The sequence below is a fragment of the Microtus pennsylvanicus genome, chromosome 5 (assembly GCF_037038515.1).
Source record: "Microtus pennsylvanicus isolate mMicPen1 chromosome 5, mMicPen1.hap1, whole genome shotgun sequence".
Lineage (NCBI taxonomy): Eukaryota > Metazoa > Chordata > Mammalia > Rodentia > Cricetidae > Microtus > Microtus pennsylvanicus.
This window is the reverse complement of record NC_134583.1, coordinates 28823707-28838881: the sequence shown is the minus strand read 5'-3', so window position 1 is coordinate 28838881 and position 15175 is coordinate 28823707. Positions and strand designations below refer to the sequence as shown.

Genomic DNA, 15175 nt, shown 5'->3' with positions numbered 1-15175 from the left:
AGAAGTCACATTGATGAGGGTGAAGAGTTCATGGATTTGGAAGTGAGAAGTCCTTAGCACTAAGCATGTGCTTTATCAGTATCAAATAATAGATCATTAGTAGTTGATGTTGGTGGACTTTTCTGTCCCACCAGTCAACTCTGCCCTGCCAGCCAGCTCCCAAATAACCACACGAAGACTTATTATTAATTATAAATGCTCGGCAGATAGCTTAGGCTTGTTATTAACTAGCTCTTACAACTTACATTAACCAATATTTATTGATTTATGTGTTGTCACATGGCTCAAGGCTGTTACCTCATTTTCTACATACCCTGTTTCCTGTTTCCTCTGTGCCTAGCTAGTGACCCCACATCTCCTGGGGACTCCGTCCATCTTCATCGCTGCATCTCTTGCTGTCTGCAAGTCCTGCCTACCTCTACCTGCCTGCCTGTTGGCCATTTAACCCTTTATTAAACCAATGAGAGCAACACATATTCACAGTTTACCCAAAGACTGTTCCACAACAAGCTGAGGGTTTTACTTCCCCATGATCACAGCTAAGAAGAAGGGAGCCAGCTGTTTGTCCAGCTGCAAACCCCAAGGTCTAACCCACTTTGCTGCAGGATTCAGTGATTTGGCTCAACTGCATTACATTTATATGCAGCAGGATGGTGCCGGACTAGATCTCATGGTCTACATTTGCCACCTAGGCACACATCCGTGTTCACTGAAGTGTCCTGGAAGTTTGACATTGGCCATAGTGGGAGTAACCATACGTGCTGTGATCATCATTTGCACGCGCGCACACACACACACACACACACACAGATATTACACATAATAAGTGATGTGTGTGCGTGTGTACACGTGTGTGTGTGTCACCCCTCCAATAACCCTTGTCCAACAGCACCCAGTCCTTAGGATTGCCACCTGTGTGACCTTGTCTTTGTGAGCGGCCCTACCTGAGTAGCAGGCCTTCGCAGCCACCTGGCTGACAGTGTGCACAAGCATCTGGGCCTCACTGAGTCTTCCCTCTGAGCCCTCCTGTTCTCCCTGGACACAAGTCTGCATTTATTTGGTTGTGGCTTCTGTCCCTGGAGCTTGGTCTAAACTTCCACTGTAAGACTTCTTCCCTTTCTGTACTACAGCGTCAACACTGCCCCAGCACACACCTGTATCCCAGCCCTATCCACGCTCCCAGCCATGTCCAGGGGCTTTGGGCTGGAAGGGTGCTCTCTCCCTAAATCTTGTCCCCTATTTGACTTCTGTGTTTCTTGGTGTTCCCCTTGCCTAGCCTCTGTTACTGCACTGCTCATATCACAGGGCCACTTTCGTGTGCCTCACTCCTGACTGAAGGGGCGTATGTGTTGGCGTAGGTTTTCCTAGTGCTGAACGCAGCACTGGGCTCTCAATAGAGGTGAGTCATGTGGACCAGGGCCTTCCCTCAAAGGACTAATGGTGGACTCTGACAGCGGCATTAGGGGAATAAACAAAGGTGTGCGGTGGGCCATCGGAGGAGGCCTGAGCGCTGGCAAGCAGCCGGTGGCCAGAAGAATGACTAGAGGTACCGTCTGTGGGAAGGAACTTGTCCCCAGGAGGAACAGAATGGAGCTAATATAGAGAGGAGCCAGCAGAGAGGCCCGTGGGTCCATGGGAAAAGGTTGGATTCTCTTCTGGAAGCAGGAGGCCGTTAAAGGACTGGGGTGGAAAGCGACTTGATCATGAGGTAAAGACTGGTTTGAGAAGGTCTGACTTGTAGGGAGTGGGCATTGCCACTTTGTTCTCTCTCTGCTCCAGCCTCCGTCTGTGTAGGCATCTTGGGCGCTCATGGTCTCCCTCCTGGACTCAGCATGGACCTTGCTCCAGGAGACTTCCTTTAGAGGATCATCTGTGACAGCTCTGACAGTTCCAAATGTGGTACTCAGAGCTTGTCCACCTTCTTTAGGGTGGAGCCTGTTGATTTCTTTGCCTTCCCAGCCTCTTGAAGCTGCCTGCATTTCTTGGTCTTTTCTTTACATTCAGAGCGGCTGATGTCATCTCCTCCAACCCCCACCCCTGTCTAAGCACATCTGGGAATGGCTCTCTAATTTGAAGGTCTCCTGTGACTAGATTTGGCTCACCTGCATAACTCAAGCTAAGCATCTGCTTTGAAGGTTAACTAATCCACCCGCAAGGCCATTTTCACCAGTGAAGTAAAATATAGGTACCACGAGGTCATGGGCAGCATGGTTCGGCTACCATAGGACTCCCAGGGCTTAAGAGACCAGCCGAGTGAACACTACATATAAACTATAGGTTATCTTTGAGACTGTTAAGGAAACATTAACGTGGGATTAGATGACGTAAGCGTTCATTTTTAATATTGTGAGGTGTGAGGTCACAGGATGCTATTCTAGGATTTCCTTACAAAGAACAATAAGAAGTCAGTAGGCTTGAAAACTTCAGAGAAACATGGAAGGAACAGAGAGAGAGAGAGAGAGAGAGAGAGAGAGAGAGAGAGAGAGAGGCTGATCTACTGTGTTCTATTGCTGTGAAAACACACCATGACCAAGACAGCTTTTATGAAAGAAAACATTTAAATGGGGGCTGCTTAGTTTCAGAGGGTTTGTCCATGATCATGGTGGGAAGCAGGCAGGCATGGCACTTGAGCAGTAGCTGAGAGCTTTACATCCTGATCCACAGGCAGCAAGCAGAGAGAGAAAAAGAGAGAGGGACAGACAGACAGACAGGGCCTGAAATAGGATTTTTAAACCTCAAAGCCCATCCCCAGTGAAACAACAACAAGGCCTCATTTCCTAATTCTTCCCAAAGAGTTCCACTAACTGAGAACCAAATATTCGAATATATGAGCCTATGGGGGCCATTCTTATCCAAGCCACTAAACACACACACACACACACACACACACATCTGACATATATGCATATATGACTAAAGAGAAAGCAGAATAAAGAAGAATGTGTAGTTCATACTCTTATTTATTTAAACACCACCAGAGTCCGGGCACTCACTCCCCAGGGAGAAGTTGTCGGCTCCAATTTACAGAGACTGAGCAGGTAACTTGTACAAGGACACGCAGATGGTCCACAGTAGATTAGTCTAGACCTGACAGACGCTATGTGAATTACTTTCCCATCACTCTGACAATCAACCTAGAGAGAAAAAAGGAATAGTTGGGCTCACAGTTTTGGATCTTTCAGTCCATAGTTTCTTAGCCCCCATGTTTGGGGTCTATGGCAAGACAGTGTGTCACAGCAGGAGCACAGGTAAACCCAAACTCCTCACCTTATAGCCAGGAAGCAAGAAGGAAGAGGAAGAAGGGGTTCACAGTCTGTGCAATGACCTAAGCACCTCCCACTAGGTCCCAGCTCTTAACAGTTTGTACCATCACCTAATAGCATGGCCTTAATGACAATTCAAAATATAGCATTCTGTCCCGAACTCCCAAAGGTTCATGTCTACCTCACAGAGCAAACTGCATCTAGTCTGTCTCCAAGAGTCTTTATGTCTTGTTCTAATTCCAAAGTCTCCTCTAAGTTTCTTGGCTGAGACAGTTACATATCTCCAAGATGCAATGGTCAGAGGCACGGGGCAAATATCCCTATAGTAAAGTATTCAGAGCCTCCAGCAGGATATCCTGGAGCCCAGGGCCCTCTGTGATGGGAGGTGGGCACCTGAAGGCTCAGTCAGCCCTCTGCTGGTTCCAGTCCATCTGACTGCTCTCCGGCTGGCTTTGTTCACCACCTGTAGCGTCACAGACTCACCGGGTACATAGAAATTTGTAAAGGATAAATTGATGAGAAGATATACATTTTCAAATGCTTCTAATACACATTGCTGCAGGAACATCGCCTGCTCTGATGTCTCTCCTTTCCTGGGTCCCCACTGCCATGGAGGCTTCAGTCCCACGGCTCTGTGTTACTCTGCCATGGGGATTACAGCCAAGAAACACACTGCCCAGCATCCCCTGCTTTCCTTTGAGACCTTGGCTGAAGCTGTCATGGCCCCATAATTCTTATATTTTGCATGCCTGCAAAACTAGCATCATGTGAATGACACCAGAGTCTACCCGTGGTCGCATGGACCCACTTGAGCCATGGCTGCCATGGTGTGTCTGTTGATGTCCTGATGGATGGCTGAACATACAAGAACCATGGCTGCTGAGTGTGTCTGTTGATGTCCTGATGGATGGCTGAACATACAAGAACCATGGCTGCTGAGTGTGTCTGTTGATGTCCTGATGGATGGCTGAACATACAAGAACCATGGCTGCTGAGTGTGTCTGTTGATGTCCTGATGGATGGCTGAACATAGAAGAACCATGGCTGCTGAGTGTGTCTGTTGATGTCTTGATGGATGGCTGAACATAGAAGGAAAAAAATGTGAATGGTCCTGGTGGTTCTGGACAGTTGGTAATTCCTGGGACTCTTTTCTCAAAGAAACAAACAGAGAAAAATTAAGCCAGTTTTTGGTTCTACGTTTTTAATTCTCTGGTGGATGAGGTAGGTGGCTTGCAGATTCCTGAGATGGCCCTTTACAAAGGGGGCTGTATGGAACCAGCCAGGTGTGGTGGCAAAGGCTTTGATCCTAGCATTGAGGGAGGCAGAGACAGGTGAATCTTTGAGAGTTCAAGGGCAGCCTGGTCTAGCTAGTGAGTTCCAGGTCAGGAGGGGTAGGGGTAACATAGTGAGAACCTGTCTTAAAATAACAACAGACAGGAAGGAAGGAAGGAAGGAAGGAAGGAAGGAAGGAAGGAAGGAACGAAGGAACGAAGGAACGAAGGAACGAAGGAACGAAGGAACGAAGGAAGGAAAAGCAAGAGACTTTGTACTGAATAATCAAAATTAATCAAATCAAGACAAATCAAGAATAATGGTGGGCAAACAAAGAGCCCATTAGAGGAAACCATGGTAGTGAGGGTTCCCTCGCTCAGCTATGTTCAGAACATATGAACACAGTCCTCAGACAGTCGCCCAGTATGTTCAGAACACATGGACACAGTCCTGAGACAGTCGCTGAGCTGTGTTCAGAACACATGGACACAGTCCTCAGACAGTCGCCCAGTATGTTCAGAACACATGAACACAGTCCTCAGACAGTCGCCCAGTATGTTCAGAACACATGGACACAGTCCTGAGACAGTCGCCCAGTATGTTCAGAACACATGGACACAGTCCGCAGACAGTCGCTGAGCTGTGTTCAGAACACATGGACACAGTCCTGAGATAGTTGCTCAGTATGTTCAGAACCCATGGACACAGTCCTCAGACAGTCGCTCAGTATGTTCAGAACCCATGGACACAGTCCTCAGACAGTCGCCCAGGTATGTTCAGAACCCATGGACACAGTCCTGAGACAGTCGCCCAGGTATGTTCAGAACCCATGGACACAGTCCTCAGACAGTCGCCCAGGTATGTTCAAAACCCATGGACACAGTCCTGAGACAGTCGCCCAGGTATGTTCAGAACCCATGGACACAGTCCTGAGACAGTCGCCCAGCTATGTTCAGAACACATGAACACAGTCCTCAGACAGTCGCCCAGTATGTTCAGAACACATGGACACAGTCCTAAGACAGTCGCCCAGGTATGTTCAGAACCCATGGACACAGTCCTGAGACAGTCGCCCAGGTATGTTCAGAACCCATGGACACAGTCCTGAGACAGTCACCCAGGTATGTTCAGAACCCATGGACACAGTCCTGAGACAGTCGCCCAGGTATGTTCAGAACCCATGGACACAGTCCTGAGACAGTCGCCCAGGTATGTTCAGAACACATGAACACAGTCCTTAGACAGTCGCCCAGTATGTTCAGAACACATGGACACAGTCCTAAGACAGTCGCTCAGTATGTTCAGAACACATGGACACAGTCCGCAGACAGTCACTGAGCTATGTTCAGAACATATGAACACAGTCCTCAGACAGTCGCTGAGCTGTGTTCAGAACACATGGACACAGTCCTGAGACAGTCGCCCAGGTATGTTCAGAACACATGGACACAGTCCTCAGACAGTCGTTGAGCTATGTTCAGAACACATGGACACAGTCCTCAGACAGTGGCTCAGTATGTTCAGAACACATGGACACAGTCCTGAGACAGTAGCCCAGGTATGTTCAGAACCCATGGACACAGTCCTGAGACAGTCGCCCAGGTATGTTCAGAACCCATGGACACAGTCCTGAGACAGTCGCCCAGGTATGTTCAGAACCCATGGACACAGTCCTGAGACAGTCGCCCAGCTATGTTCAGAACACATGAACACAGTCCTCAGACAGTCGCCCAGTATGTTCAGAACACATGGACACAGTCCGCAGACAGTCACTGATCTGTGTTCAGAACACATGGACACAGTCCTCAGACAGTCGCCCAGTATGTTCAGAACACATGGACACAGTCCTGAGACAGTCGCCCAGGTATGTTCAGAACACATGGACACAGTCCTCAGACAGTCGTTGAGCTATGTTCAGAACACATGGACACAGTCCTGAGATAGTTGCTCAGTATGTTCAGAACACATGGACACAGTCCTCAGACAGTCGCTCAGTATGTTCAGAACACATGGACACAGTCCTGAGACAGTAGCCCAGGTATGTTCAGAACCCATGGACACAGTCCTGAGACAGTCGCCCAGGTATGTTCAGAACCCATGGACACAGTCCTGAGACAGTCGCCCAGGTATGTTCAGAACCCATGGACACAGTCCTGAGACAGTCGCCCAAGTATGTTCAGAACACATGGACACAGTCCTGAGACAGTCGCCCAGGTATGTTCAGAACACATGGACACAGTCCTGAGACAGTCGCTCAGTATGTTCAGAACACATGGACACAGTCCGCAGACAGGCAGCGCTGCACCTGCCTGGGCTCTGCACTGTCTAGGCCGCAGCTGTGCAGATTCCCGTTCTGACACCCTAACCACAAGAAATAGGCAATGGATGGCCAAGTCTCTACTTTAAATGCTTATCTTTAAATAATTCCCCAAATTCTAGAGTCTAAACACCTGTTTAGGAGACTACTGAAAATCCGCACGGCTCTAATCACCCACCCTCTCATTATTTTTCCCATAACAAGTAATTTTCATCTTAGCAGGCAGACATTCCTCTTTTTCAATGGCAAGTCTTTTTATAAAGTGCCAATTTTATGGAAATTATCTGAACTAATAGGCTTGTGGAAGGATGAGTGGAAAGCACAGACGAGGGTGAAATTGTCGCCAGGAAGGACAGTAAGGTGCTAACTGAAGCTCGTGTAATTCTCTAATACAAAGGTGACATCTGAAATGGAGAAAATGGAAGGGCCTACCTCAGTGCGAGATAGCCAGAAACACAAGGCTGTTTGGGCCTCTCTTTCTTTACATAAAGAGAGACAGGTGGGCAGTGGTGGTGCACGCCTTTAATTCCAGCACTTGGGAGACAGGGACAGCTGGATCTCTGTGAGTTCGAACCCAGCCAGCCTGGTCTATGGAGCGAGTTCCAGAACAGGCACCAAAGCTACAGAGAAACCCTGTCTTGAAAAACAAAAAACAAAAGAGAGAGAGAGACAGAGACAAGATACAAAATATAATGAAGACTTTCCACAGTAAAGGGGGCTGCCGGGCAGTCTTTATTTTTCCTAAAGAAACTTCTGGTTTGTTTGTTTGTTTGTTTCAGTTATTTAGCTAAGAAGTTAGGAGTCTTCCCCCGAGGATGTTTACTTCTGAAAAAGGAGCCTTTCTTCTGACAGGAGTCTGATTTGATTAACTGTGGGCTCTCTGAGCAGATCAGCAGTTATGTCTGATCCCCCACAAGAGCTCAGCAGAAGCAGGCACTTTGGGGAGAAACAGCAAAACTAAACAAACCCTGGATGCTTACTTAAATATGAAGGCCTCATTCAGATGGGCAGCTACTATTGACTTGATAGGAGCAGCCTGTTTCTGGGGGAAAGTGACAGAAGCAACGGAAAGAAAAGGATCCATTGGACACCTTGTTCAGAGCTGCACAGAAGGCTGCTGTTTAGAAGGCATGGGTTAAAAGTCGCATTTTTCTCGTAAAGACCATTGTGGTCTCTCAGAAGGTGACCTAATGCTGCTGTGTTGTCATTTCATGTTAATCCCTGGACAAGGAAGCAGGAAGAAGGAAAGATGGTGTCTACAATATTTGCTAATTACTAGTTGACAAGAAGGAGAGATAAAGATCGCAAAAATGACTGGAAAGATGTGTCTCACGCATGCGCGCGCGCACACACACACACACACACACACATCCAGCAGGCAGGCATGGGAAGTATCTCATTGGCATCATGTTTCCGGCATTGCTATAACAACATTCAAAACAAGGGACACATGAGGTGGTAGTGACATCTATTCTAGGATTGTGGGGATTTACTCATAAAACAGTTGTAAAACCTTTGGGGAACAAAAATATCTCTATGTATCTATGCAAATACTTTCCTCTAAAGGAAACTTGTGCACACGCACACACGCATCCATCCACACACCCCGCCTTGCATATACATACCATTCATGTACTTCCCCCACCCACACACCCCTACTATATACCCCACCCACCCTTTCTCCATCCCTCACCACCCCCAACACCTACACATGCGTGTGCGCGCGTACACACACACACACACACACACACACACAGGGCCGAGAAAACAAGAATGAAAATAGGGAACATTTCTCCAGCTTCTTTTCAAACAAAGCTGCAGCAAACCCGCTGGATGTGCTTTTTCTTTCCGTTCCTTGTTTTTTAAGTCATAGAAGAAGTTCACGGACATAAAGCTGGGGTTTGAGGGTGTAGCTGGTAGGCAGGCTGTGGTCAGAGCCATTAGATGCTGAGTGTGTTTGTTTTGATTTACTGGGGAAACGTTTTCTGACCTTGGAAATGAAATCCTTGAGTTCTCTGTTTGTTTATGGCCAGCGACTTCTGGAGGGCTCTGGTCCTTATGTTAGTGTATCTTTGAAATCCTGGAATCCACGTCGAGTGGGAAGTTACCCAACTTGGGTTAGCGTCCTTCAGGACCCAGAGTCGCCTCTTCCCACGGCTCCCCAGGATTAGTTTACACATCTCGCAAGGCGTTCATGCTGAGAGGGTGGGTGGCAGGCAGTGGGAGGAATGCATCTTGTGATCTGTTTACTCTCAGCAAGAAGACAGTTTGGAGCTTGCTCCTTCAGCAGGCTTGATGAGGAAGCCCCAGTACAGGTGGTTTTCTTCTCCCCGTTTCAAAGCTGCCTTCAGTATTATGTATCATATTTATAATATATTTGGGATTTTTTAAATAGCTATCTCCAGTAAGTTAACAGTATTTTCAATTAAAATTGCTCAAACCTGAGGGTTTCGTTGATTTTACCATCCTCTGAACGTATTTTGGAAGTGTTTAGATAGGTTTGTGGACCTCTCAATTTTAGTATTTGTTCATAAAAAGCTGTATCATTAGCCATTGTTCTCTGAGGTAATTGCTGAGACAAGACGATTGTGAGTTTGATGGTAAGGCTCATTTTGCTTGTTGGGCTCAGCATGAAGCTGAGGTTTGCCGAGAGCCATTGTTCACGATCTGACTCTAGAGGCAGCTGAGGGTAGAAACAGAAGCTTGCCTATCTCCTTCCATGGGTCTCTTTAATCTGTAAATGCCCTTTCTTGGGAAAGAGTGGGTGATGATTTGGGCGGGGGTGCGGTGGGGAGGGGTGGGACTTCGCGTGATGCCTGAGCACTGGGGATGCCGAGACCAGGCGATTGTGAGTTTGAAACCAATCTGGGACTGGATTGCAACTTTCGGGCTCCCTTGAGCTAAGTGGTAAGACCCTATCTCAAAGATAAATAAATAAGATAAAAATGAGGATGATGACAGGAAAGCCCTGCTCTGATCCCACAGCGAATGTCACATAAGTGCAGGAGGAAGCAGCTTCGGGAGTTCTGTGAGTGCCTGGAAGAAGAGGTACCCCACGACACACTCACACGCACACACACACGCTCTGCTGCCCTCAGCAGAATGAGCGGCTGTCTGTCTGTACATCAGGGTCAGCCTTTGTCCATGCACCTTCACGACCCTGGCCTCTTACGACTGCAGTAGTCCACGTGTCCCATAAGCCCAGCAAACCCCAAAGCTGCTTTCTCCCTCTTGCAGACAATCACAGATGAGAAGTGAAGAGGTTTGTCTGTTTTTCTGAAGAATGAAGACAGGAGGCCAGTGAAGGGAGCAAGATTTGTTACCTTCACAATGTTAAAACATGGAGAATTAGGTCTTCTCATTTGTGGCCCCTGGGTAGTTCTAAGTGACAACATCAGGGCGGTAGGCATTTGGTATTAGCTCCAACTGAGAATGATGCAGGAGCATTGTGTGTAGCTTTGGAAACAGGACAACACATTCCTCTTCTAGGAACTGGATTGTGAGAAGCAATGGGTAGAATAAGCACGGAAGAGGATTACAAAGGATGCTGGGATAATGGTGCTGATGCTGCAGTAGTGGTGCCGTGGGAAGCCATGCTGACTCTGGGGCGCTTAATGTGAGCACTTTACAGTTCAGACTAAATACAGTGATGTGGCTCGAACTTGGTCTGGGTTCAAATCTCTGACCTTGCACTTACCGACTGAGTGACCTGAAGCAGGTTACTTGAATTCTTGGCGCCTCCGTTTGCTTATGGGTGAGATCAACCTAGTGGCTATGATAAGACCTGAGGTCATGCAGGTAAGAGGCCCCATCCTATGACTCCAACCTAATGATGTTCATCAAATGGTAGCTATTACTGTTTATACAGCCAAGATAAATTGTCGCCTTTGCCCTTTGTAAGTTAGAAAGAAATCCTCTCATACTTGTGAGCTATTGTATTCTGGGTTATCAGCGAGTCGTGGGCTGAATGAGCTCACTGATGATAAGGAAATGTTACTTGGAAGCCTGTGAGCATACCTGTGGAGGAGAGCAGTCACGCAAGCGCTCTGGAAGACCGTTGGCAGCACGGATCGAAAGAGCGCACCGCCATCCCAGCCTGCAGGACATTCTTGAAGTGATGACAGGCTGCAGAAGACCCAAATGGCACGAGGATAGCGTCATCGGGATGATTTTGCAAGTGCTAAAGCACTATCTCCTTCTGATGTGAGAGGCGTGCCTTGGCCCTGGGCTTAGAGAGATGTCACGTGGGTCCTGGCTCCAGACAATGCTGAGCCAGAGTTACCGGAGCAAACAGTGAAAACAGGCTATAGCTAGCCCGCAAGGGACTCTTTTGTTAGAGTGGGGTGGAACGCTTAGCTAGCTTGGTGAGGCCCGGGGTTGATTTCTGACTAAAACAAAAGTGTAGAAATTTGTGTTTAGTCAAACAGGACCAAGAGACCAGTCACTTTCAAGATTTTCATTCGGCAGGATCACACTGAAAATGAAAATTTCCCGGCATGCAATGGATCGTCTATCGTTTGTTTGGAGGAAATGATAAAAATAAGCATTCTTGACAATAATGTACCTAGTTCACAAATCTGAGTAAGATAGCTGATCATTTGTTCAAAATGCATTTGCATCTACAAAGACATCTACATCCATCAGGTCACTCCACGAAGCTGGGATGTTTTAGAGTTGGCTTGATCTTTGGAGTGTGGCAGTGTGTGGCCTGGCTCCCCATGCTGCTTTTGCAAGCCCAGGGGAGGGCACACACCCGCAGCTCTATGCTTAGCCTAGCCGCCCATCAGGACTCCACAGTCCCCAAGGTCTCCTAGGCCAACTGAAGTGACCGATTCCTCTTTATATCTCCCCATCCCGGGGGCAGGAGGAGAACTGTCCACGTCTGTCTTTGAAGCTTGAGTTTAAGTTTTGAAAGCAGCTGTGTGAAGTAAAGAAGGTAAATGCTTGCCAGGGGGGTGGGAGGCGGCACACACCTTTAATCCCAGCACTCAGGAGGAAGGGGCCTCTGTGGTAAATGCTAACCAGAGGGGTGGGAGGCCACACACACCTTTAATCCCAGCACTCAGGAGGAAGGGGCCTCTGAGTTGGAGGCCACCCTAGTCTACAGAGTGAGTTCCAGGATAGCGTACGCTACACAGAAAAATCCTGTCTTGGAAAACCGAAAATAGATAAATAAATAACAAAAAAGAAAAAAGATAAAGCAACCCTAAATAAGGTAGGGCCTTGAAGTCACAACGTGTGTTCCTCTGGCTCACAGCTCTGTGGGGGAGCAGAAGCCCCTGAAGGTCCTCCCACTGCTGCCAAAGGCACAGTTTCCCCCGGGGAGATGGGAAGCACACCCCAGACTCTCTGAAGACTACCGCACTCTAGCTGGTCGGGAATGACACTGCTCACCCAGAGCCCAGCACTAGGGAGGTTGTGGACAGGAAGATGAGAAAGTTCAGAGGAGGTCGTGAGTGCGTCACAGGTCGAAGGGCCACCCTGAGATTTCTAAGACCCCCATCTCAAATAAACAAACACCATACAACAGCAACAAAGCCCACACATAATCTTAGGCCTGAAATAGTCCGAGAATGTATAATACAGAAACTATTGAAATGAGGCCCAGTTGTTTTATTAGAAGGAAGCATGGTACAGAGGTAATAGCAGCTGAAACCATATATATACAAACTGCAAAATCTCAGCAGGTAGAATTTATATATTTATGCAAACTTTTATATACCAATATATGTAACAATAATAGTCAAAGAAAAAGAGACCATCAATTTGAGAGGTGAGGCACAGACGATATTGGAGGGAGGGGACTTGGGAGGATCTGGAGAAGGGAAAGTAATGTAATTATATTTTAATTCAAAATGTATTAATTTTTAAAAGAAAATATGGGAACTGGCCCATACCGGAAGGCTTATATGTTTGCAGTTCCTGAAACACTTCTGTTGGAATAGAAAATTGCCCGTTATGGCTGCATATTGTAATTGTGACTTACGAAACAAAAGAGAAGGACCAAAGAGAAGGGAGACGAATGTTTAAGTTCTACACTAAAGCCTTCACAGACCTGTTCAGCAGCTCCACTCACCATCTCCCCAAACTAGAAACGAGAAATGAGCATTGGGAAGACAGGAGATGCTGAAACAGGTTTCAGAGCAGAGCGTTTCAACCTCACGACCTATTGGAAAAGATAAAGCTACTGAAGCAGGAAAAACGTGGGCGCTGTCAGGGATTGGGAGGAGACAAGAATAAATGGGCAAGGCTCGGGATTCCAGAACGGCGTGGCTGTACCGGCAAAGCGGCGTCGTTATGGGTGTCAGAACCTAAGGAAAGCCAGGATGGTGCTGCACGCGCATCTGTAAGGCAAACATTGTGAGGTGAGCAAGGAAATCAGTATCCTGGCTATTGCTGGAGGTTGAGACCAGCCCCCGTCTCATAAAAAGAAAAGAAATAAAATTAAAGAAAGAGGAATGTTAGTATGGATCTTCCTGACAGGAAGTTTTACTGATACACTGGTGTTTGCTGATTAGCGGACACCCCTTGGGCACGCACGACGTCGTAGATGACTGGCACGAAGGGGGATCGTGGGAACTGTGGAGTTCCTGTAAACCTAAAACTGTGCCCGGCTCAAAAAAAAAAATCTCAGTCCATTAGTTTAAAATTAACCCATCCCCAAATAATTTCTACATAAAGAAATTTCAAAGAACCCATAGGCCTCGCCAGCTCTTTGGGAAACCGCATGAGTGAGCTCCTTTTTCAAAGGCGGCTGAGAAAACCCAGATGCCCCAAGTGTGAAGCAGCAGGCCTCGCCAAGGTTCAGACATCCTGGACCGCTGACACCTATCTCACTCAGACTCAACAAAACCTTTCTAATGGGGCTTAGGAGGCGGAGTGGGGGAGGGGAAGAGGCACCAAATTCTTACCCAGAGAATTAACAATTTGGAACACGCACAAGTGTGTCAACGAGCTATGTAGATCTTATCAGCACTGCGTTTTTTGGTGCCTCCCAGCTATTCAGCCAGGCTCCACCAGCCTGTCAGCACCGACAGTATCCCACGCCTGAGAAGGCCTATCAACACCTCTGGAGGCCCTCTGCCTGGCCAGTCCTGCTTCCCCAGAGCCCACGGGAGCGGGGAGTCTTGCTTTCCATCTCCTCTCAGGGTCCCCTGCACTTTGAGCATAAATGTCTGCTCCCCACTTTGTGGCTTTGCTGGAGCTCCAGGTCCACTAACTTTGAAAAGAAAGCCAAAGACAGAAAACACAATGCCTTTGCTTTTCAAGGAAAAGAATGTACATGGTTTCAGCCATGTGAGGAGAAATTTGGCAAAGTTATCGTGGCAGAAGCCTTTTAAGGAACTGTATTTGTAGATGGAGCTTTGTGATCTTGCAAAGTTGTAAGAAGGAGAAAGGAGGGCATGCCGCCGACTCCCATCCCCTGACAATGATCAGAGCACTGGATGCACATGTACAAACATGCACATGGGTATGCACACGTGGATAGACATACATATGTATCCAGTGCACTTATTGTAATGGTTTAAGTAAAATGGTGCAGGTCCTCCAGTGGTGGCAATGGGCAGAGGACCATGAGACTATGCCACAGGTCACCCAGTGGGGCAGGCAGCCAGTAGAGGGTCCTGAGACCACGGTAGAAAGAGAGGAGGGGGAAGGGGAGAAGTGGGGAGAAGGGAGAGGCAGAAGCTGCCTCTTCAAGAGAGATGAAAAAAGGAAAAGACTCAGGCTAGAAGCAGAAGGAAGATCTGCCTAGGTCAGGGGGAATGGGCAGGGCTTGTCTCTTAAGGGGATAGGACAGACCATTACACTATGCCTTGTTCCGCAATGATGAAAACTTTCAAATGTAATTTTGATTAAGAGCATATAAATAAAGCACTGTTGAAAATGACAGTCTTGCCGGGCGGTGGTGGTGCACACCTTTAATCCCAGCACTCAGGAGGCAGAGGCAGGTGGATCTCTGTGTGTTCGAGGCCAGCCTGGTCTACAGAGTGAGTTCCAGTGATGTCTTTGTATCCTGGCTTTCTTCCACAGTCACCTGTTCCTTCTGTGAAAGTCAGTGAATGGTTCTGTTTGTTCTCACTTCCAGGCAGCTCTAAGTGCCTTGAAACAGTTTTCTGAACAAGGACTGGAATCAATCGAAGGGGCAGTGAACGCTGAAAAAGGCTCCCTTGAAAAGTGAGTAAAACCCTCGGTCGGTGTTTTTGCTCTTGTGGCTCTACGAAAGGTGAGACATGGTAATTGCATGGCTAAAGACAGAGCCCCACAATGATGGTTACACTCTTCACACCTCAGCTAAATACAGAAGAATGAAAACCATGTA

At 47.6% G+C, this 15175-nt stretch overlaps 1 protein-coding gene across 10 annotated transcripts in view; it reads left to right on the top strand.

Moving 5' to 3' along the window:
* Stau2 (staufen double-stranded RNA binding protein 2) overlaps positions 1 to 15175 on the top strand; it is a 332068-nt gene that overhangs the window by 314269 nt on the left and 2624 nt on the right. For all 10 annotated transcript variants that reach the window (XM_075971430.1, XM_075971425.1, XM_075971427.1 and 7 more), the window contains one exon: positions 14942 to 15030. In XM_075971430.1, the coding sequence (XP_075827545.1) occupies positions 14942 to 15030 (89 nt within the window). The remainder of the gene's footprint in view (positions 1 to 14941; positions 15031 to 15175) is intronic.